This window comes from Electrophorus electricus, chromosome 12 (assembly GCF_041902795.1).
Source record: "Electrophorus electricus isolate QZ-2024a chromosome 12, ASM4190279v1, whole genome shotgun sequence".
NCBI classification, from domain to species: domain Eukaryota; kingdom Metazoa; phylum Chordata; class Actinopteri; order Gymnotiformes; family Gymnotidae; genus Electrophorus; species Electrophorus electricus.
In genome coordinates this window covers 20,701,082-20,724,867 of record NC_137508.1, presented here as the reverse complement: position 1 = coordinate 20,724,867, position 23,786 = coordinate 20,701,082, and the positions used below count along the sequence as shown (strand labels likewise).

Here is a 23,786-nt window from a genome sequence, read left to right as displayed (position 1 = left end):
AGAGGACTTCAGAATACCTCTTTAACAGTCCTGGCCTAAAGTGCAAAGAAAAAAAAAAAAAAAAAAAAAAAAAACAACCCCAAAACAAAAGGCCCCAAATAATAATTGTCTCTTCACACACACACACACACACACACACACACACACACACACACACACACACACACACACACACACACACACACACACACACACACACACACACACACACACACACACACACACACACACACACACACACACACACACACACACACACACAAGCCCATGAGTGTCTCTGTAACAGGCAGAAAGAAGTGTGTGATACAGACTGCTAGAGGAGACTGCAGTGGACTGAGGCTTACAGGATGTTCACTAAGTCAGTTACTATGAAGTAGCTGCTGTCTTCTCCATTGCAGGTTGGTGTAGTGCTGAGTAGAGACAGTGAAGGGACTGTAACAGGACAGCAGAAAAGACACTGTACAGAACACTAAAAACGTTTGCGTGCACACACATGTAGTGTACATCTTTGTTCTAAGCATCATGAAGGCAAATAATTCTTACATTTTTCAAGCCTTTTGGTTTGGTTAGTAATAGCGTGAGTGAAATAAAAAGGCACTCTGAGACTGGGGCTGAAAATCATCATCATCATCATCATCATTATTATTATTAATCCATGAAATCAAATTCTTCCTCTTCCAGCTTTCTGGTATTCAGAACAGCTAATCACTGAGAAGATCTACTGGCTCATATTGAAGAGGTGAAATTACTAGTGATTCATGGGAAACAGTGTTTGAAAGCTGAGAATATCTTTGTGTTCATGGGAGTTAAGACATCATCTTGGCTTTAAATGGCTTTAAATAAAATGTTCAGGCATCAGATGTTTAGAGCCAGTCGGTTTCCTCTGAATGAAAGGTCAAGTTCATCTGAACACTACAGTCTCAGGTCAGAGGTCATGGCTGTAAGTAAAAGGCATCTTAAGAGAGGCAAGCTGTGATCACTGTGACACAGTCCTACCACACACTCTGAACTGTAGAGGAGTCAATCAACTTAGAACTATCCTCTCTGTAGACAGTTGTAGACTCTGTAGACTTTGGCCATAGTGCTGTGGTTCTGTCCCTGCAGACTACCATCAGGATGAGCCGAGCTTTGCTGTAGAGAGTGCACGCAGATTTGAGGCCTTAAGGAGCATCCTTAATATCTGTGTGAAGGGCAGATCTCCAGTGTCTATCCAGTCACCAAGTCCCAATCCCAGTGCATCTCACTGCTCATCAGCTGCAACAGCAGTGTGTTGTCACTGTTGGGTCTTACTGGGCCTAACAGTAATCCACCAGTGGCAAAGATCTTTATCCCTAAACTCTTCATCAAGGTTTGTCTGTTCTTAAAAAAAATCAGTTTGGTTGGTTAAGAGGTGAAGTGTTATAAAATCAGTTGTTTTAGTTCCATTTCACAATTAACTCTCTTTCTCTCACACGCATGGCATGGACACACCCACACACACCCACTTCCAGTACATGACTGGTCAATAACCTCATCTTACTGACTGCTGTCTGTGTTATCCACCAGTGGAAGTGTATGTGCGGGGTGAGAGAGTGTGTGTACAACATGTGAGAGCTCTCTCTTGTAAGTCTTTGGGGGAAGCTTGGGAAGGGTGGGTGTGGAGTTGTGTCGTGGTGGTATGGGCGGAGCCACGCTGGGGAGGGACAGGTGGCACAGGCTGGTCTGGCTGGCACTGAAGGGGCAGGAGCGACGGGGCACACGGGGCGATGGCGTACCCGGTGGGGGCGGGATGCGTGGTGAGGGCGTGCCCGGCGGCGTGCAGGGCGACGTGGGTGAGCTGCCGAAATCCCACTGGATGCGGCCGACAGGCGAGGCGGCAGAGCTGAGTGGGTAGTTGATGAAGCTCTCCTGTGGCCTCTGTGGCACAGGGGGCAACGTGTCCGGGATGGGGTCGCGGGGCGGAGGCGGGGGAGGGCTTGGCAGCGGGCTGTCCGTTGACATGGCGACCCGTGGCTGCAGGCGAGGGAGGGGAGGCGGTAACCGGGGCGGGATGGCAGGAGGGCTGTCAGACCTGGAGCTCAACTACGCACATGCACATGCAAAAACAGTTTTAAGGTTAGAGGCCTGACAGTTAATTAAGGGAAGCTAATTGACATGTTTTCTTTTGCATTTATCCTGTAAATCCCACAGACGTTATTTAGAGCTACACTGTCTATTCTGCTGCTGCGATGATGCTTAAGAGTGTTGGTCATCAAAGCTCCCCCCCCCCCCTTCAATCCTCTTCTCTCTCCACCATCTTTAAACGTTCTTTTCCTGATGACATTCCGTCTCTTTATAATGGCTCCAAGTAAATTAGTTTCATTTCGCATATGCATATCCAAGTGGCCCCATTCCATCTCCCTATGCTTTAGTCCTGAGCTTTGCACTCAGCACCACAGGTCTTACACACCGTTGCAAGTCAAACTGTCCTCTTCGTTCATTGTACTGGTTATAGGCCCAAAATGCTTCTTTTATCTGCCATTAGCCCTGCTTCTACCGAACATCCTGCTCTGTTAAGTAATGGAATAGTTAATGTCTTTAAAGACAAAAGCAATGAGCAATATTTACCTATATTTCTCCCCTGGACACCTCAACAGCTGATTCTAGTGATAAGCCTGTCAACTCAATTCTTATTTCACAGCTGAATCTAACTGATCTGTCTACTTGATCCTGTTCCTACAGTAATGTATACTGCACTCCTGTATAGGAGTGCAGAATACAGGGTGCAGAAATGGAGGAAGAAACAGTGATGCAGCCAGGATCTCCTTAGAAAGAGTGAGTGAGTGAGTGAGTGAGTGTGTGCGATACCTTGATCTCTGAGGATGTGTCTTTCCTGCGTGGGGGTAATGGTGGAGGCTTGACAGGTTCGTCTCCAAGCTGATGCAGACTGCCACATGACACAGAGTGGAACTCTGCAGACATGAAAACAAACACACACCCACACTAATGTATATATCTGTTTGGTTTTCAAAAATAAATAAATAAAATACATTATTCCGTCTCAATTTTGAGAGCACTTTAGCTGTCAGCTCTGGCAGGGAAGCTTCTATGAAAGTGTTCTGAAGCCTGGTTTTGACTGCTTTCCAGTTGTAAACATATGCTGCCAATTTAAATATCACCTATTAGAATGCATCAGCTGAAAATAAGGGCTTTATATATTTCATGTCTGCTCCTGAGAAATACTCTGGAGTGATGAATATTTATGGGGCCACTAGTAGTCCCCTAGGCCCCTGGAAGAAATAGAGGATTACCAAAAGTATTTAGCAACCTCCATTTTTTCAACATGGAGAGACGTGGGAAAAATTGAGGGGAAAAAGAACATGTATATAAGGGCTCAGTATAGTTGAAGAACTATACAGGACAGTCAGGGAAAACCCTCAGATCTGCAGATCTGCAATAAAGCTCCCAATATAAACAGCCTAAATAACTAAAGCTCACACTTACTGGAAGGGTGAAGCAGTACAGGAGCAAATATACTGTTGTTACCTGTACAGAGAAAACACACAAACACACCTCTTAAGCTCTCATCACTGGAGGATGTATTTGAGACTGTAAATCAAGTGCTTTTAACTTATATGTGCCTCCTGCTCCTCTCTCACCGTAGGAGCTGGCGAGGTCCTGCTCCATAAAGACAGAGGAGAGGTCGGAGCTGGCAGACTGAGGGGGTGTGGGCGTGTTTGGGGAGGTGGGCAGGGACATCGTGCTCTCCACCTCCGTCTCAGCAATGCTCCTAAAGGTGATTTTGTGGGGCGGTTCCCTCTCCAGGGGGACAGGGTGGCCTCGCATGGTTCCACCACTCCCTGATGCCTGCCGCACAGGACGAATCCCTGGCGACTTCAGACTGTATGTTGTCTTCCTGGGCTGCAGGGTTCATGTAGAGTTCACACAAATGAAACAGGGGCACTGACGCACACCCACAACCACACCCACAACCACACCCACACGTCTGTGCTACCAAGATATGGTGAAGACACTCACAAATCGTGGAGGTTGTTTGCAGTTGCGTGGCTCAATCTCCTGAGACTTGTTGAATAGGTAGTCAGAAAATTCCTTCTCACTCATACTCCCCATTGGGTTCAGATTCTCAAAAAACCTCTGAAATTAAAAAAACAAACACACACACACACACACACACGCACGCACGCACGCACGCACGCACGCACGCACGCACACAAGCTAAGACGAGATTAAAAATAAAACCAAACAAAAAAGAAAAGAGAGAAATTGATAAATGAATAAGAGAGTGTTAGTAGCGCACCTTCATGTCGTATTCTACCCGCAGGCAGTACGGCTGGTTCTGGTACTGCTGAATCTCCCCAGTGATCTCTGCCACTTTCCGCCTCTTGCTGAAGTTGATCAGCTCTTTTCCATGACGCTTCAGGAAGTCTGGGTTCCCCTCCTCAGTCTTCAGGATGTTTGTCAGGTAGATACCTGCAAGCATGCACACAGTTTGGACATACACATGCATACAACACCAGAACACTACATGCAGCCACTCACATAGAGACTCTCACACACACACTCACACACTCAATTACCAAAGAAAGGCACACAGGGTGGGTTGATGGATTTGAGCTTGGCAAGGTATTTTTTGAAGTGATCCTGACTGAGTTCAACTGCTTCTTCCAGAATCTTTCTCTTTCTCTCAGGAACAGCCTGCACCAAGAAATTGTTTGCAGATACACAGACACACATATGCACACACAAACAGGCAAACTATTTAGAACCTCAGGTCAAGTAAGTCAGGAATATTAGTGTATGACTGAACAACTGCATGCATTTATATTACAGGTTTGATCACTTACCTCAAAGGTGTGGTCCAGACGGTACACAGGCACCGAGTTGATTGCACTAACAATTTCCAGAACACCATTAAAGTTGTTCAGCTCCTGGAATAGCTGTAGGATCTCAATAATACGTGTGAACACAGCCACTCGCTCATCAAGATTCTCAGCCTCCACTATACACCTGAGAAACATACAGAGAGAAAGTAAGCATGTTTATGTCACAAGCGAACTACATGCCTTATGGTCCACTTGGGTGAAATGCTAACTCACTTCTCGAACCACAGTGTGAGGTTGGTGGTGTGTCTGATCATCCTCAGCAAGTTGGGAGAGTTCTTCTCCTTATCTTCTTTAGTCCACACGCTGCCGACAAGTTCAGACGGACGAACAGCCCTACACACACACACACCAACACACACACACACACACACATTTGATTTGTATTAACCTGATACAGATTATCTCTCTCAAAATATACATGTCTTAGAAAAGTTGGTGTTGTGCTTTATATCATTGTTTCAGTATTTTCTCTCATATATTTCTAACACCCTGGATAATACTATAAATAGCTCAGATAATAAATCATCATATCTAGCTCTGACTGGCAGTACAGAGACTCAGTGCTGCTCCTGATTGGATATGGTGGATCGCACCTGTAGAGGTCAGATTCCAGCAGGGTGAGCTGGCGAGCAATCTCAATTGGGTGAAGTGTCATCAGGTCAAAGGTGTCGACCTGACCTGGCCGACTGATGTGCCATTCAATAGGGGGTGGGGGACTCTCGAAGGTTATGTTGTGGCTCACTCCATTATGTTGAGTCTGCATCTTACGCTTGATTATCTTGTTAATGGATTCCACCCACTTCCGCATGGACTTGCCTGCACCAATGGAGAACCATTACACAGACATAGATGCACGAAAGCACACATGTACGCACGCATATACACAAGGCATTGTTGATGACGGTGCATGAGGCTGTGTGTTAATATAATTCTGTGTGTAGTGATTGTGGAGTGTGTAGTGCTGTGTGTCATGCAGTGTCTGAATGTACCTCTGAGCTGTAGGGTGTTGGTGATGTACTCCTCTAGCCTACAGCGTAATTCTGGATCATTCTCAAAGTCATAGAAATGATGCTCCACCCACTGACGGAATACATTCAGAACCCTGAACAAGTCACATACAGACATGAGTGGATAAGTCTGTACACACACACAAAAAAAGAGACACCCACAAACTACGCGATAGTAGATATACTCCATCGTTTCTCTATGCATGCCTCTATGCTGTATACCTGAGCTGAACAGGTTGCACATATTCTCTGCGGAATCTCTGGAGTTCAGCTGCCATTGGCTGATCCCCGTTCCATAATGCCTGCAGGTCTGCCTCAGACTGCTCAGGCTCTGGTATCTCAATCCTGTAGAACAAAGGGGAAGACAAGCCACACCAAACTCATGTTATCAGCAGGAAAAGAGATGAACAGCTCAACTGTGTGCTGCCAATAAGAGCATTAAAAGAATGAATGTGTGTGTTGGTGCCCATTCAAGGATCACAGGTAGACTTTATATTTTTGTATGTGTGTATTTCTGTGTGTGTCTGTCTGCACTTACCGTTCAATGAGTAGAGTGAGGAGGTCCTGTGGTTTACAGAAGGATCGATATGTTGTCAAGAAAGTGCGTACAAAGTTTGGGTCTGTGAGAAATGAGATAAAAGGAAAGGTTTTACTCCAGCAGAGTGGAGCCTAGGCAGCATTAAGAGACTTACAACAGAGCCAACAACTGCTTCTGGCCCCAAACCTGACAAACCCTAACCCTGGAAAAGTTCTATTCTGAGACAGCAGGGGGCTCCACTGCTCCATCAAACCAGCCGGCTGCACTGCAGCGTGAGCCTAATGCTTGCACATCCCTCACCTGCATACATGTGGTAGGTGAGTCGCTCAATCAGCTTGTCCACGGTGCCCGCCCGGATGATGGGGATGCCCGTCTTGCTCTGTGTGTGTTCCTCGAATACGATGTTATCCTCGGCGTCGCGCACAGTGAAGCGGTAGAGGTGGGGTGCGGGCAAGCGCAACGGCTGGGCCTGCTCCTCGCGCTGCAGCTCTGTGTCGAGCATGCGCTCCAGCGTGGGACGGCACTGCAGCGCCACCAGCGCCGCCATCCAGGCTGCTTTCTCTTCAGGCGAGCGGGAGCAGAAGATGGCGCCAGGCTCATCGCGGCCCGCCAGCAGCTCGAAGGCACAGCGCAGTTCGCCGGCATCCTCCCGGTCAACCACACGGTGCTTGCGCAGCACGAACTTCTCCTTCAGGCGGAAGTCAGCTCCGCTGCCGGCGCCTGGCAGCCGAGAGCTCTGGCTGGCCTTGCAACTAACCATTAGGCCATCGAAGAGGAAGTTGTGGCGCTCATGTTTGGCGCCGGCACGCAGCAGCGGGCCCTCCAGGATGAACTGGCTGCAGCACTGGCCAATGTCTCGGCCCTCCCAGCCATCGATGCTTCTCTGGATGTCGCTCATTCGCTTGATGGCCAGCTGCTTGCTGCGCACAGGCCGGCTGTATAGACGATACAGGGGCTCTCTGAGGGGTGGGGACACACAAGAGGCACATCACTCTCAGCAGCAGCCTGTAAGCAGTGCGCTATACCACATTATTATGCAAATTGGATTTACATGTCAAAGATTAAATTTTTTGTTTTTCAATTAAAGTCATGGATGATATTGCATCTCAGGGCTCTTTGGATCACTGAACTCAATCTCAGACACCTGTGATAATTAGTTTGCCAGGTGAGCCCTATTAAAGGAAAACTGCTTAAGAAAGACGTTCCACATTATTAAGCAGGCCACAGGTTTCAAGCAATATGGGAAAGAAAAAGGATCTCTGCTAGTGCAAATAGTGCAATGCCTTGGACAAGGTATGAAAACATTAGATATTTTGTGTGATCATCGTACTGTGAAGAGATTTGTGGCTGATTCAGAGCACAGACGGGTTCGTGCAGATAAAGGCATAATGAAGAAGGCATAATTCATTGTCTTAAGACAGCAGCTGCTAAAATGCCATTACAAAGCAGGAAACAGGTATTTGAAGCTGCTGGTGCCTCTAGAGTCCCGCGAACCTCAAGGTGTAGGATCCTCCAGAGGCTTGCAGTTGTGCGTACACCTACTATTCGGCCACTCCTAACCAGTGCTCACAAGCAGAAACGTACATGAAGACTAATTTTCAAACAGTCTTGTTTACTGATGAGTGCCGTACAACCATGGATGGTCCAGATGGATGGAGTAGTGGATGGCTGGTGGATAGCCACCATGTCCCAACAAGGCTGCGACGTAAGCAAGGAGGTGGCGGAGTCACGTTTTGGGCCAGAATCATGGGGAAAGAGCTGGTAGGCTCCTTTACGGTCCCCGAAGGTGTGAAAATGACCTCGGCAAAGTATATAGAGTGTATGACTGACCACGTTCTTCCATGGTACAAAAAGAAGAACCGTGCCTTCTGTAGCAAAATCATCTTCATGCATGACTGCAAAGAATACCTGTGTTATTGGCTGCGATGGGCATAAAAGGAGAGAAACTCATGGTATGGCCACCATTCTCCCCTGACCTCAACCTTACTGAGAACCTTTGGAGTATCCTCAAGCAAAAGATCTATGAGGGTGGTAGACAGTTCACATCAAAACAGCAGCTCTTGGAGACTATTCTGACATCCTGCAAAGAAATTCAAGCAGAAACTCTCCAAAAACTCATGTTCAATGGATGCAAGAATTATGAAGGTGATATCAAAGAAGGGGTCCCATGTTAACATGTATTGTGGCCTGTTTAAAATGTTTTTATTGAAATAACTTTTGATTTCAGTAAATGTGACCTCTTAATGCTGCAAATTCAACGAATGACCATTTTCAGTTCTTTACAACTTAAATGTTTTAAAACTCTGTGGTGCATAATAATTTGGAACAGTGCATTTTGAGAGCAGTAGTTTTTTTAAAAATAAAGAAAATCATTGGGAGGTTTGTTCAATAAAATTCGATTTATAATCTAATGGTTGATTACTTGAAAATGGTCATTTGCATTGACCATTTAGGAAAAGCAGAGAAAAATATAATTTGCACAATAATTCGGAACACGGTGTATTCTTTTGTGTGTGTACATCTAAGTATATACATGTTACCCAGGTTTGGAGTGTGGCAGAGAGGGGTGGTGGGTGTGTGTGTGTGTGTGTGTGTGTGTGTGTGTGTGTGTGTGTGTGTGTGTGTGTGTGTGTGTGTGTGTGTGTGTGTGTGTGTGTGTGTGTGTGTGTGTGTGTGCTACCCAGGTTTAGACTGGGGCTGAGGTGTGTTCAATGCAAGTGTAGAGCGGAGCTGGGGTGTTTGGGGAGAGGCGGGTGTTTGAGGATGTGTGTGTGTGTTTTACCCAGGTTTGCGGCGTGGCTGATGTTTACTGTAGATGCGCTCGATGCTACTCTGTAGGATGAGTAGGGCTGTCTGAGCTTGTTTTAAGCACTCTCTATCATCTTGGTCCTCACTCCGCTCCTGCAGTTGCTGTGGAAAAAAAAAAAAGCACAGTTTCCACAGTAATGGAGATTCACCAATGATGCAACAGGTTTAAAACAACAAAATTCCATTCTTCTAAGCTTCTAAGGAAGCTTAGAAAGTGAGAGGAAAGGGGCACAAGTGAGCTAGCAATGGAGTAAGCTGTGTGTTTGGTGAAAATATTTGTTGCTTGTAAATGGCCAGAAATACACAATAACTACGCACACGGGGAGCAACACTGCTAACAGGTATAGTGAAACATCATCAGATAAGAAGGCAGATAAGACAGACATGAAGGCTGGGATTCTCTGCTCTTTAAGAGCAGACATTTCCACACTCCTCAGATCAGTGCTGAAATCCACACTTGCTGCCAAATTGCATGAAAACCGAACTGTAGGCTGTCTATAACAATTGTTAATAGCATCGATCTACTTCACTAAGCCCTGGATACAGTGAAAACGAGAGAAATGAAGACTATCAGCATGCTTGGATAAAGTGATCCTCTGAAAAACTACACATCATCTTAAAGCAGTGGTGTCTAGCCTGCAGGAGATATGAGAATGAGGAGATCAAACATCTGCATATTGAATGTGGCAGAGGGACAGTTGTGTTGGATGTGTTGGCTCATAGGTCACACAGTGGTCTTGAACCAAGACAACCCAGAGGAAAACCAAGGCTTATCGTGGGAAAAATACACTACTATAAGTATTGTGTGGAGATCCTTCACTGTGGCAGGGAAGCTGGCCTTTAACAGATCACAGCATCTAGTAGCTCCATAATCCCAGACTAGTCACCCAGTGTGGTGCACACCAGGGCTGCTTTTAACAAGGTCAAAAAATTACTTTTGAGTACATGATTGCGTTCGCTATGGCATTTTCCATCCCTCCAGGCTCAGTATCACACACAACGGAACAGAAAAGGAGTTCTGGAATCCAGTGGAGGCATCGGCTTATGTGAATTCAGATGAAACAGATTGGTGCTACAGATCTGATACAGGCTCACTTGATTAGAAAATTTATCCAGCCTGACAATCGTTTGAATTTCAGGTGAGTACTTGCACATAGGTTTTGCCATAATGTTTATTGTGGTTGATACTTCAAAGATTACCTGATGTTAAACAAAACTGAAACAAAAACAGCAGCTATTATTCGACCTGTAACATGAAGGCTTCCAAGTATGTTTGTGTTTGGACAGTTGTGTAACACTATATGTCCACTTAGAATGATTTCCCCTGCCATTGGTTTGCTCATTAGGAATCTGGACCCAAACATTTGTGTGGTAGCTCAGTGGTTAAGGTACTTGACTTGTAATTGGAAGGTTGCTGGTTCAAGCCCCCCCTCTGCGAAGTTGCCACTGTTGGGCCCCTTAGCAAGACCCTTAACCTCACGTTGTACTCAGTCATAATTGTAAGTCGCTTTGGATAAAAGCTAAATGCAATAAATGTAAAGCTGCTGTGTGACAACAGGGGTTATAAAAAGTGCTATATAAATAAACCTGATCTTGACTCTTGGGTTAGTCTATTCTAATATGTGGCAGGGGTTAGGAATTTGCAACACAAGAAATTGACTTGAATTTTGTTTTTTGTTTTTCATTTGTTGTTTTATGGCAAGCTAAGTAAGGGATTTTTTTCTATACACACAGTTATCTGCCTGTGGCATCTATATCCGTCTGTGGCACTGATGGGTTTTTGTTGCATTCAATATGGCCAATTCATATCTATTTAATATTTCAGCAAGTTACTGGGTAACTTTTGTGAGATGGAACATTAAATCTCTAAACCATGCAGTTAAATGAAGCAAAGTACCATCACACCTGAAGCAATTAAAAGGTGGGAATTGCCTGCCCTAGGTCAGGCCTTTTACACTGGCACCTGACCAATGTTTGAAGGGTTGAAAGCACCCCCCCTCCTCTGGCCATAAGTACTACAAAGCTTTAAAATGCCTGCAGCTTCCTGTCCAACATCTCTGCAAACAAGCTTAACATCCCTAGACCAGTTGCACGCAGTCCACTTGGGATGAATATTATAAAAAATAAAAACTTTATTAATTTCATAAGTAGTGCTGGTGTAACAGTGATGTTAAACAGTGACCAGTAAAAACTTCATAAACCTGCAAAGCTCTCCTAACATCTGCAGAACATGCATGCCAGTGACATCTACTAAGTTTCAGTTAGTCACAGTGTAACACTGGACAGATTCCTGACTGTTGACTTCCTCAAAATATAGATTAAAACGCATATCTGCACATCATTGTCCACTCATTTATTTTTTGTTACACAACTACATGAGTAGTTCTTTCTAATACACACACACACACACACACACACACACACACACACACACACACACACACACACACATATATATATATATATTATAGATGGAAGGATCAATTGGCTCTAGATCAACATCAGCCAATTTTTAATAAATGCTTGTGAATTCTCTACCTCCAATTACATGGTTCCGTTTAAAAGACTGAGCAGCATCTTTCCACATTTGATTGCGTCAACTTTGTTTTGTTCTGCATTTCATATTGTTCTGCATTTCATATTTATGTAACAATTGGCTTATTTACGTTTTTCCAATGAGGGAGGAGTTGAAATATAAAGGAGACTAAGAAGGAGTGATAGAATTTACAGCGCTAGATAAACAGACATTTTTGTTTGCTGAAGATGTGGGATCTCACTCATATCATCTCACCTGGTGCCCCACTGCCATTTTGAGCAGGAAACACTTTTCAGATGTTGCCCTTCACGAGCTGTATTCCAACATCAATTTCACATCCATGTTAAATGGCTCAGTGGTTTGATCCCAACTTTAAGCTACACTATACAGTTCTACATGCACAAGAATTCAGGTTCTCACACAACTAGAGCTCTGACTGCCAATTTTGATAACATGCTTCAAATGTAGACTATTCCAAAAAGCTAAGTACATGATGCTTTGAGAGAGAACGCACGAAACATTACAAAAAGATGCTGCAGCACCAAGATAGCCAAGCACGGATTGTTAGCCACGTTAAACTCACCTTTGTATTATTCACAGCTTCAAAGTATTCAAACAGTTGAGCTAACCTGCCAGGAGGCTTCAACAAGCTGTTCCAACAGGATGGAACAGCACCTATTACATGTTACAAAGCCTACTGGAACAAAAACTCAGGTTCTTATGCAATTCACTACAATTTGCTGGCCACCTTCACTGCTAATCAGTGGGGGCTGATCAAAAACATCACTCTAACCATATTACTAGAGAAATCAGCGCTTCCACTGCTACTACTGTGCATGTCAGACCCTCCATCAGTTTTGAAAAACATGTTCATAAACGTTTTGGCAAGGATTATGGTGTCAAAGCATCAAAAGCTACCCTTTTGAGAAGCCACTGAGCAGCAGCTCAACACCATCAATGCCTTTTCAAGCCTGAGCAGAGCGTTCCAATGTGCATGTTCTATAAAATGGTGTAAAAAACTTGTTATTTAAGCTCAATGCTCTAAGAAAGGCTACAGCTCAGGAGCTAAATCTGAGGAGGATTTTATATATTTTTGTTGAAAATATATTATTTCTTACAAATAACACAAGTAGAATTATATTCATATAATTATAATTCAAAGTAATAAAAAACCTTGTCTGTTTTATCTAAGGTGTCGATCAGGTAAAAGTTAATACATAATAATCTCTTTCAAATTGTTTTATACGAGTTGAGTGAAGCGAATGTGAAGTTTATCCACAACACTTCATCATATATCAGTATTGGCCCCAAAATACTGATCTCACCCAGTTTTTAAAACCTTTAAAAACCACCTATAAAAACAACCAATATACATTTCAGAAAAGTTATGAATTATTAAAAGCTTGTATTTTCATAGCCATGTCATACAGACCAAATGTGTCATGTTTCAATTATATAAGTGAGAGCCCAAGTCAAATTAAAGATGTTCGTTACTTGATCAATTTAGGTAGACCTATTCACATCATGCCCTCACATAAGTTAACAAAAAACAACAATTTGATTAATCAGTAGCTGTTCTGGCTTTAATGAATAAGCACGCAATGTCTTTCATCTGCAGGACATATGCATTACCATATGGTGTTTACAATAATCTGTTCATTTTCCCCATCACCTTGTTTGTTTTTAAAATTGTCAATTACGACTGTTAACCATGATATTTTAAGACTGGGCCATCTCACCCCTACTCTGTTATTAGCCTCAGCATTAGCAGAAGGGAATATATGCTGTTTTGCATTTTATCTGTGAGAAGTGAGTAAACCGAATTAATCAATCCCTAACCTATAAATCTACACTTATCACAGTTAGTTTGGTTAAATATCTGATGAATTTTAAAGCATGTGAGATACTGACCTGCAGCAGTTCAAAGTAGTGCATGCAGTGGTAGACAGGGACCATCATCAGCTGAGGGAGAACATACTGAACAGCCTCTTTAAAACCCTCAGCAATCGACTGCAACACACACACACACACACACACACACACACACACACACACACACACACACACACACACACACACACACACACACACACACACACACACACACACGGGGTTAGATCCAACTCTGGTGGACTGGACAGTAATCTGAGTAGGAGACTAGGTTGGGGGTAACTGTGTGTGTGTCCAAGTGAGATCACAGTATCCCTGTAACCAGCCCACCCGCTCCACAAAATAACCCCCTATAATCAATAATCTATGTCTGTGTGGCCATTTCTCTCTTTCGCACTCACACCCACAAACACACACAATCATACGTTTCCCCAAAATAAACATAAATATAATCTAATCACATAAAACATTAACTAGCAACAAGGACAGTATATATTACACAGACAAAACATGCAGGACAGGGAGACACAGAGCGCAGTAAATTCAATCTATCCAAGCACAGAGCCTGCCAAATTCTCTGCCTTGGTCTTGACTCACATACACAGATGCACATGCACACATAATGAACTCTCAAGCATGGGACAGAGAGCTATTTATAAACAGATACATTTACTCACATGAACTAGAGTGCAGCAAAACTGAGGGAGGGAGGGAGGGAGGGAGGGAGGGAGCAGGGCGACACTCACGGCTGTGGCTGACAAAGCGATGAGCCATTCAGAGTGGGGAGTGTAGTAATTACCTGAAAGTGCAGTGCCACAGTGGGGCGAGACATGAGGTTGTTGAAGTGGTCGTGGTACTCTTTGGAGAGTATGTCCTGTGAGAGGGTCTCATATGGGTCAAAAGCCTGCTCCTGCAGAGAGAACACAGAGTCATTAAAGTCTCAACAAGGTGGTCAGATGAGAATAATTCAGGGTCATTTTACACATCCCTGATGAGACTCCTGGATGTGAATCATATGACCATGAACCTTTACCATTTATTTATTTACTCATTTTGCTCTTTTAAACTGTCTGTGTCCAGCTCCTGAAGTGCAAAAATCCAGCTGCTCATGCAGGTCACATTTCCCTCTTACCTTCCTCAGAGTCACTGTAATAATCTCTGGAAACCTTAGCAGCCTATTGGAGTTGCCCCCTGTAGGGCTTCTGTCCCTCCATATCCAATATCCAGCACTCACTTTCACTGGTCAGAAAATCCTCCCCCAAACAGATTTCAGTATAATTTGTGAAAAAATTCAAAGACACTCAAGGCACAGAGTCCAGCTGTAGTAACAGAGATTGTCAATCTCTGTCTGCCTGTCCCCCCTGTACACACCCACACACACAATGTACCTCTGCAAGGTCTTCGAAGCAGCTGCCGACCAGAGGGTGAGGACTCCCATCTGCGGTCATCTCCACTGCATCTTCTATCAGCCCCAAGAGCTTCACTGTCAGCTCATGAACCTCCAGAATATTACTGAACACCATCTCCACATCCTGCAATCAGAGAGACACAGAGAGAGAAAGAGAGAGCGAGAGAGAGAACGAGAGAGAGAGACAGAGAGAGATAGTTGAGAAATGGACAGGGATTTATATCTGCAAGACACAACTAACTTTTGATAACAACAATGAGAACAGGTGTCAAATTGTCAACAATGTTATGGACAACTGATGTTATGCCTATCAGTGTGTTCCCAAAGATGGGTGCATTAGAAGAATTTTGGAGCAGCCTGGAAGACATTGTGCAGCACATAATCCACAGAAACCATCTAGCTACTGCCCACAGCCAGAGCACTGCCAGGAATTTAGCAAGTCTTGTCCCAGCAAACGGCTGCCTCATTTCCAGTATTTCAACTCAGTTCCCATATTACTTTATCATGTAAAACCGCTGGAAAAACATTTACTAGATAAAGTGCAAGAGAGAGAGAGAGAGAGAGAGAGAGAGAGAGAGAATTAAACGGGTAGAGAGGCCTCACCTGGGGGGTGAAGAGCTTGGGGTTGGACAGGAAGGCCTTGCGGAACACTTTGATGATGAGGTCGAGCTCACGCAGGTACTGTCGCTCCTCTGCAATCTCCAGACGCACCAGGTCATCATAGGTGAGCTCACCTGTTGAGGAGACTTCCTCTGGGCCCTGCGAAATCAACCCCAACTCCTCCTGGTCAAACATGTCCATCAGCACCTGCAGACAAACACGTAAACAAACACAAAGAGGACAACAAACCATTCTCAAATATCCATAGATGTCAACATGTTTGATTCTCAAAAATATCTTCCCTAACAGATTGATATTAAACCTCTGAATGAGCAATTCTAATAGGGCAGAATAAAATGGTACTCAATTATTTTCATCATTTAAACTGGCAGATTGCTGACCTTGTCTGCACACATGGAGACTTTAATGTCCTGCTGGCTTATTTCATAGTGCCGAATGTTGCCCACATAGTTTCCTGCTAGTTTGAGGATGTCAGCTGATATGTACTCGAGCACTGCGACGATGTAAAGAGAGACGTGGTAGTCGATCTTATACCCCAAAACCTCCTATGGAGAGAAACCACATTAGTGAGTGTGCATTTCTTTACCTTTAGGTCCAGTAGAGTTAAAATAATCATGTTCAAAGTAACTACCATTTACTGAGTTAGCGTAGATATCTACTGCACACTAGATCTTGGCACTGGAAAGATATGCAATATAGTCTTTAAATATAGGAAGCAAAGCATCTGTCCCAATCTGGCTCTGGAGGAACGTGAGCACAAGCTTGTTTGTAAGGCAACACTTCTAGGTCGTGTACATTGGTGCAGGTCAGCTAGCATGCTCAGTATTACTACAATTTCTAGCATAATAATATCTTGTCATTGTTACTACACTGTTAGGGTGCTTAAGACAACGTTTCCATGCAATGTTTCCAAAGCTAATCTGTGTACATTTACCTTTAGTAAAGGGTGGATCTTGTCCACAGGGAGCAGTAGAGGGTTCCTGCGTTTGCGTTTCTCTATGGCTGACTGAGCATCAGACATTGCCCATTTATCAATGGGGTACGGGAACGTCTTCTGGATGCGCTCCTGAGCATCCAGATGCGTACATCCAAACACATACATGCATCACAATTAAATAAATAAATAAAAACAGCCATAACATCATACATTGTAAGCCTTTTATGGCCCTGTTCTGTGAGTGTGTACCTCAACATCAGGCACAGTTCGGGGCTGGCTAATGCACAGCATGTTGAGTAGCTGCAGAATGAGCTCCTCTATATGTTGCAGTGCATCCTCTTTAGCAGACAGGTTTGGATGCACCTGCAGCTGCACCTGCAGACAATAGCACACCAACGGTACTACTTTAATGCAGTGTGTGTGTGTGTATATAAAAAATATTTATCATTATATATATATATATGCGCGCGTGTGTGCGTGCGCGTGTGTGTGGTTAGGCTGGTACCACCACACATGTACACACGCACAGCTAAACATAAAAAACACAGCATATGTAGACAACATGCAGACACACACTAATATATCACATGCCCACATACACATTTTTATACTATGCACTGAACAAGTAACAAAGCGACTCAAACGTAAACCAAAAGGCATTGCCGTTTCATTGTTATGTTGAACAGTTTTGCTTTCATTCTTATGTTGAATAGTTTGAGTTCCTTGGTTTATCCACGAGTTTTGCTTGGTTCATATTTTGCTGCATCCTCATAATTTGGCATCTGCTGTTTGGTTTAGCTTGTCAATTGTAGCTGTCAAATAAGCGCTAACCTTTTGTGTTTCACATTACACTCACTACAGTGTACATCCTGTTAAACTGAAAAGCAGTGGCATGAGAAGGCGCTCACTTGCATGAGCTCCACTCCCTGTAATGACATAACTAAAATCTGAATGCATTTTAGAATGGTTCATCTAGGCCTTTCACTGAGAAAAGTGAAAAACCCCTTTAAGGATGACTCTTTTTTTTTTTAAACAGCATTGAAAGAATTATTGCTAGGTCCCAATTGCCTGTGGAAATGCTCAAACATCCGACTGTATATGAAAAAAGTAATCACTGGCTAACCATTAGTTAAGTGGGATGGTTCTATGAAATAGTAGCCTACCCATATACAATGAATGAATACACAAGCAAGTAAGTAAATAAATAAGGAATAAAAAACAAAGTTTGAACGTCCTATATTCTCATGTGCTGGTATGATAGCAGCTCCTGTGTCATCTTGGGCTCAGATGCATGCCCTCAGGCTTTTGCACAGCAGGCTAGGACTTGTGTTCTCCCAACTTAAGCATGCAGAATTACTCCTTACAGTCAAACATTCCAAGAATCCTTCAGCATTCTGATACTGCCTGAACAGTATAGAATTGATTTTTTTTGTTGTTGCTCAAACTAATTTAGAAAGCATCTTTAGTGGTAGTAGTGTATTTCTAGACTTGTAAGAGCTTTCTGAAACAAACAAAAAAACTGTTATATAATTATTTTAGAACACCACCTATGCTAGCCACAAATATCTAAGCGTAGTGCACCACACACGGGCTCAGTCTGGCTGGTATTTCAGGTGGAGAAAGCCACCACCTTTTACTTCTACCATTTATCATCTCAGTTTCTCTGCTTCATTTCCCTCTCTCCATGCAGGGATGTGGCCTGTTAGTGAAATGCAGCCAGTTCAGATGCTATAGTTAATGAGTGAGAGATACGAGGCATGGAGAGAGAGATAGAAATAACGAGAGACGTAACAAGAAAAAGCAGCAGCAGTGCTGTCAGAGAAAGATGAAGGGCTGAATGTAGGCAATGAACTTTTAGGAATTTTGCATTCTTCTTTAACATTAGTAAATACTTAAAAGGGAAACATTCATTATGAGTTTATACAAAGGCTGTTTACAAGAGCTATTTAGTTAGGGTTTCAATTAACCAAATAGCAAAGAAAGCAAGTCCTGAGCAATAAGAGGAAGGTGTACAGGCACTGGCCTCTTCTAGCTTAAGCATGACCCTTGGGCTATATACAGTTACAGAGCACCTTATTTTAAGGTTATTATATTATATTACCCTCCCATAATTTAGTCACAAGGATTTAGCTAACTATATACTTAAAGTGTGGCAGTATATCTTGTGTCCTACTACAGTGTTCTACTACACTGCTTGCCTTGCGTGGTTGCACTGTGTAGCTGTATCTCAGACCACTGCACCCAACTTTACCTTTAATCTAAAAACTTGGTAGCTTAAAAATGATAAGGTTCACTCTCCAACCAGAGTGCTCACATATACTGTTGATTTAAAAGCAGAAACAAATTAGGTTAGATTAACTCTAGAGCTCTGTGACCAAAAACCAAAACCCAGACTCAAATACATTCACACACAGGCACGCATGCGCACCTGCACACACACACACACACACACACACACACACACACACACACACACACACACACACACACACACACACACACACACACACACACACACAAGATAGCCTGTATAGTCCATCTCTGTACTGGTGTCTGGTTTCAGGCTTTCTTCCATTAAGCACTGAGGGGTACTCCACAGGGACACCCCGAGCATGTACACAGACACACAGACACACAACCTCACTCCCTCTCTCTTGCTGGGCTCCAGGGACAGGGGCAAGATAGCAGCAGACAGGGGTATCGATATGTGGGATGGAAGAATCAGCAGAAAAGATATAGAGGATGGAGAGCAACAGAGATCAAGGGATGAGGGAGGAGTTCATGAGAAAAACAGGAGTGTGTGACAGGAGAGGGCTATAGAGATCTTTCCTCTGCAAGGCAGTTTACCATTTTAAGACAAGACTAAATGTGTCTTATTGTCTATATATGCGCAGTTATTTAATAATATTGCTTCTATGCAAAACGATAATGCTTATTAAAGCTACAAATGATATCCTGAAAAGTGAGTCTGAATTCAAAACATAGGGTTTCTACATTTTCTGAAGTTGGTATAAAGATCTAGGTATAGTCATCACTTCAATACAGTCTTTCTCCCTCTCTCTATGCATGTGCATGCTCAGGTTGCTAGTAACATGAGCACATGTGTGCATGATGTGTCATTATGTGACTCACTAAGCATTACATCATCTTCATCACCATCTCTTTATCTCACACACAAACACACAAAGATGGTTTCACTATATACTTGTGTACATGCGCAGTAGTGAGTGTGCACATGGTGATGGAGACAGAATGTTTTAAGTTCTAACTATGCTGATAAAATGCATGCAGGCACCAGTGATGGAAAGTAAATTCAGTCTGCATTTTGATCCAAATTACTGACTGGCTCTAACCATTCTACTTAAACTTTGTAATTCTGAATACTGAACCTGTATTTATGTTTTCTCACGTTTACTGAGCTGTGCTTTTAAATGACCAACTTCCAAACCTCTGACCCACACAAAAGGCACAGGCAACAGTAAGGCAGTGACAAGCAGGTTCTCTGCGAAGCCCACTGGAGGCAGCTACACTACACAAAAGGGCTGTCTGCATTAGCCAGTCCAGCTGTTCATGTTTACCACTGGTACCTCACAGTACATTGAGCATGGAAAGGCCCTGCTCAAAGCCACACTGGGGTACTGTGAACCCAGCGATGAGCTTTGCTTCAAGTTCCTGAACTCTGCTGAACACTGATGACACAAACAAGACAGCAGTGTATCAGGTGCAACATACAGTAGTAGACCACAAATGTGCACAGTTGCGTGGTACAATAGCTAAAGGGACACAATTCTCATGCACAGAAGGGGGGGGGGGGACTGACAAACATTTGTTCCTTAAAAATGAATAACAATTTTAACTAAATTGACTGAAACATTGCCCAACAAGTCAAACAATGTGATAAAAACACACAGTCACATGCACACAAAATTGTTTAATAATTTAACATACTAATGGTGTGACCTCTTTCATCATTATTTAATTATTATCTTTCAGAATTATCTAAAGCTAATTAACTCCCAACAAATTATTATCATTATTTCATATTCATTCGCTGTCTTCAAAAGCTATCACACAACTTTCATTTTACACAGCCCTTAAAAAACAAAACCCAGAATCCAAAAATGAATGTCTAGTGAAAAGAAAAATGACCAACAAGCTTAAGGTCTTTTGGTTTCTGCTTCTCCCTTGTTGACATGGTGATAGTAGCTACTAGTTCCCCATTAAACAGAGGGAAACCCCTCTGTGAGAAAGAGAAAAAAAACAAAACATCTACAGTGAGACAAGAATGACCACACACACACACATACTGAGTCAAGAGTGAGTTTTGACGTCACCATTTCACTGTTTTGCCATAAGCGAATGTATAAAAACAGAAACTTGTTACAACATGTAGAAACACACATACACATAGATGAAAGCACCTGTTCTCAGTGTCACTTGATTTAGTGATACTGGGCAGATACTCATAAATGTTTTAAGTGTTTCTTCTATCAAACATAATCTATGGAAGACATAAATAGGATAGAGATGGTATTCAAAATTCAAGTAAAAAGAGATTGTGAAAGAATGAAAAGAGTGTGAAGATTTTTTTATTTTTTCTAGAGGACTATATGAGAGAACACTTCCTGGATTTGTAACTCTGTGAACGTGAGCGTGAGACTGTTTGAATACCTTTACTTATGTATGAACATGAGAGTGACACTCTTACTTATTTACTTATGTAAAAACATGAGAGTGAGACGGTTTGGATACCCTTTTACGTATGTTACTGATTGTATGCCTTTCCAAAGCTCCATGTTCTTTCAAACAAAATTACCTAAGTAAAGGTTACTGGCTTTCGCTGTTCGTGTGAATCAGTTGTCATAAACCAACAAACTTATAACTTATGTCACAACTGCAAAACACAATCTAACTCTAGATAGTATTTCTATCTGACAGATTATGTAAGGCTTTATTTACAGAAGCTTTTTTTTGGAAAGTTTGAAGGGGTCGGTAATTACCTTTCGCAGCGCCTGCACGAAGAGGCCTCGCCATTTGGGACTGTTCTCTTCGCTGGAGAAATCATAGCCTTGCTGCGGCTGCATGCCTGCGCCGGCTCCTCGCAATGCCGTAGCCGGGACTGGACTGTCCACATCGGCCCCTGTGGTCCGTGTGGGTGGGTTAAACCGATCAAGGAGAACTAAACTTCGACTGGCTAACTAACAGGAGAGAATTACAAACTCTATATGGCTAGCTATAAATATTTTGGAATTTGCGCGCGTCACGACACAAAAGCAGTCCAAAACTTTTCGCCCCCACTGCTTCACGGCTCTTAAAATATTCACTTTGTAAGCCAGCAATAAAAGTTACCGACACCTCATCACCTTGGCTTAGCTACCGAAACTGTATTTAGCTAGGTTAGCTAGCTGCCATTAGCTGCCTAACCTACGGTTATGCTAGTCGGTGTGCTTTTCCCACCCCAATATCCAAAACAAGCAATGTAGCATAACAAGCTAGCAGATATCTATCTAAAGAGACGCTTAGCAGTTGTTAAAGTTAATGTCCAGTATCCAGTATTTATAGTAATATATAAATTTGCTGTTATTTCTATCTTGTTTATGTGTGGTAGCATGAAGGCGGGCTAGCACAACATCTGGCAGCGCGGGGAGCCGCTGTGGCCTCGGAGCTCCGCGAGCGTTGTGGCACGAGAGTCTTCATTCAACACAGGAGAAACGGTTTCTTCAGCGCCGTTCGCGTACATCATCTTGTGTAGCACGTCCATTAAATGTTCCAACGACCAAGTCGATGATACGTTTTTTTTTATGTTAAATCCGTTACATTCCCGTGAAAAGTGGCGAATGTTGCTGTTTTTGTTATTGTAGTTGCGGCGTCGTATCCCCGTCTCAACTCCGCCGTTCAACTGCGCTCGTGCTCTCGTTGGAAGAATCACAGCCTCGCACTTGGTCGTTTCGCGTCCTTGCGTCGCGCGCACTTCCCGCAAATGACGCAAAGGGAGGGATCGCCTGTTGATGTGGAATATTTTCAGTCCCGTAGCTCCGCAGCGTTTGACAGCTCCTGTTGGGGCCGCTCAAATAATCCTTCACTTTAATCTAAAGAACGTGCATGTGCGGAAAGTGCACACACACAAACCTAAAAGCAATTTTCCTTTAATCCTTTATTATTGCGTGTCAGCCATAAGTACAACGCAAGATGTAAAATTTTAATAGCAAATTTTGCCATTTGTTGCATCTCATTTTTCCCCAAAGTAGCCATAGGTAACGCATTTATTTGAAAGGTTCTCTTACACGATAAAATCCTTTCTGGATACTAATATTAGTTAACACTTGATTTTTTTTAGGCTCTGCTAATAGCCTACCTAGTTAAGGACACAAATCACAAATTAATTAATTACCAATTAATTTAAAATAAATAGATATGCTAAATAACAACAAAAACCTTATTATTGGCTATTTAAAATAAAACTCTGTTTGCTTTAAGCATGTGTACATAAATTATATTAAAATACCCTTAAGAAAAAAAACTCAGAAAATATTAGAAATACATTTAATGGAAAAATACTGAAAAGTAATTCTATTTTAAAACAATATGTCAAAATTAGAGAAATAGTAGGAGTTATGTTGTACGAAAAAGAAAACTCGCAATAATTCGTGAATGGGACAAATTCCGATAATCCGCGAAGTGGCAGAAAACAAGAAAGTAGGGCTGCATGTCTTAAGGAACTATTCGATTTCTACTCAAACACTAACACTAATAAAGTAGGTCTGCATGTCTTAAGGAGCTCTATTCAATTTCTACTCAAACACTAATAAAGTAGGTCTACATATCTTAAGGAGTTGTATTCAATTTCTAGGCAAATACTTATAAAGAGATAGATTCCAATGTTCTGGTCAATTCTGGTACAAACTGCACATGAAGATATTGCTCAAAGCCCCTTTATGGTAAGCATTTGCAGAACTGTAAAGGAGCATTACCAGCATATCAGGCCACTACATTTATTCAAATGTGCATGAGTGGCATGGTAACTCTTCCTGTCGTCACGATACCTTCCACTGGTAGCTACTAACTAATCGCAAAATCTACAGAACCTAAACTCTCATGGACATGCAGTGCAGACGTTTTGGCCTGTTTGTGAGCAGTGATATATGAAAAAAACATTGAAATATTTAACTGCCAGATATT

General features: G+C 42.8%; 1 protein-coding gene across 3 annotated transcripts; it reads right to left on the bottom strand.

Annotated features, from left to right (window-relative positions):
* Positions 1-135: 135 nt before the first annotated feature.
* On the bottom strand, positions 136-22,604 carry sos2 (son of sevenless homolog 2 (Drosophila)). Of its 3 annotated transcripts, none has more exons than XM_027010524.3 (23): positions 21,608-22,603; positions 16,857-16,982; positions 16,605-16,736; positions 16,051-16,215; positions 15,653-15,856; positions 15,030-15,173; positions 14,441-14,551; positions 13,663-13,761; positions 9,190-9,317; positions 6,708-7,366; positions 6,408-6,489; positions 6,092-6,214; positions 5,852-5,964; positions 5,456-5,678; positions 5,076-5,195; positions 4,824-4,986; positions 4,557-4,674; positions 4,277-4,449; positions 3,997-4,113; positions 3,618-3,879; positions 3,463-3,504; positions 2,827-2,930; positions 136-2,061 (listed from the first exon to the last, which is right to left on the bottom strand). In XM_027010524.3, exons 1-23 carry the CDS (start codon positions 21,689-21,691, stop codon positions 1,516-1,518), a joined length of 4,038 nt encoding a protein of 1,345 aa, XP_026866325.2. In that variant the 5' UTR covers positions 21,692-22,603; the 3' UTR covers positions 136-1,515. The 3 variants fall into 3 exon arrangements, with proteins under 3 accessions (XP_026866325.2, XP_026866326.2, XP_081581059.1); XM_027010525.3 differs by having other exon boundaries at positions 136-432; XM_081724933.1 differs by lacking the exon at positions 13,663-13,761 and having other exon boundaries at positions 21,608-22,604.
* Positions 22,605-23,786: the final 1,182 nt, after the last annotated feature.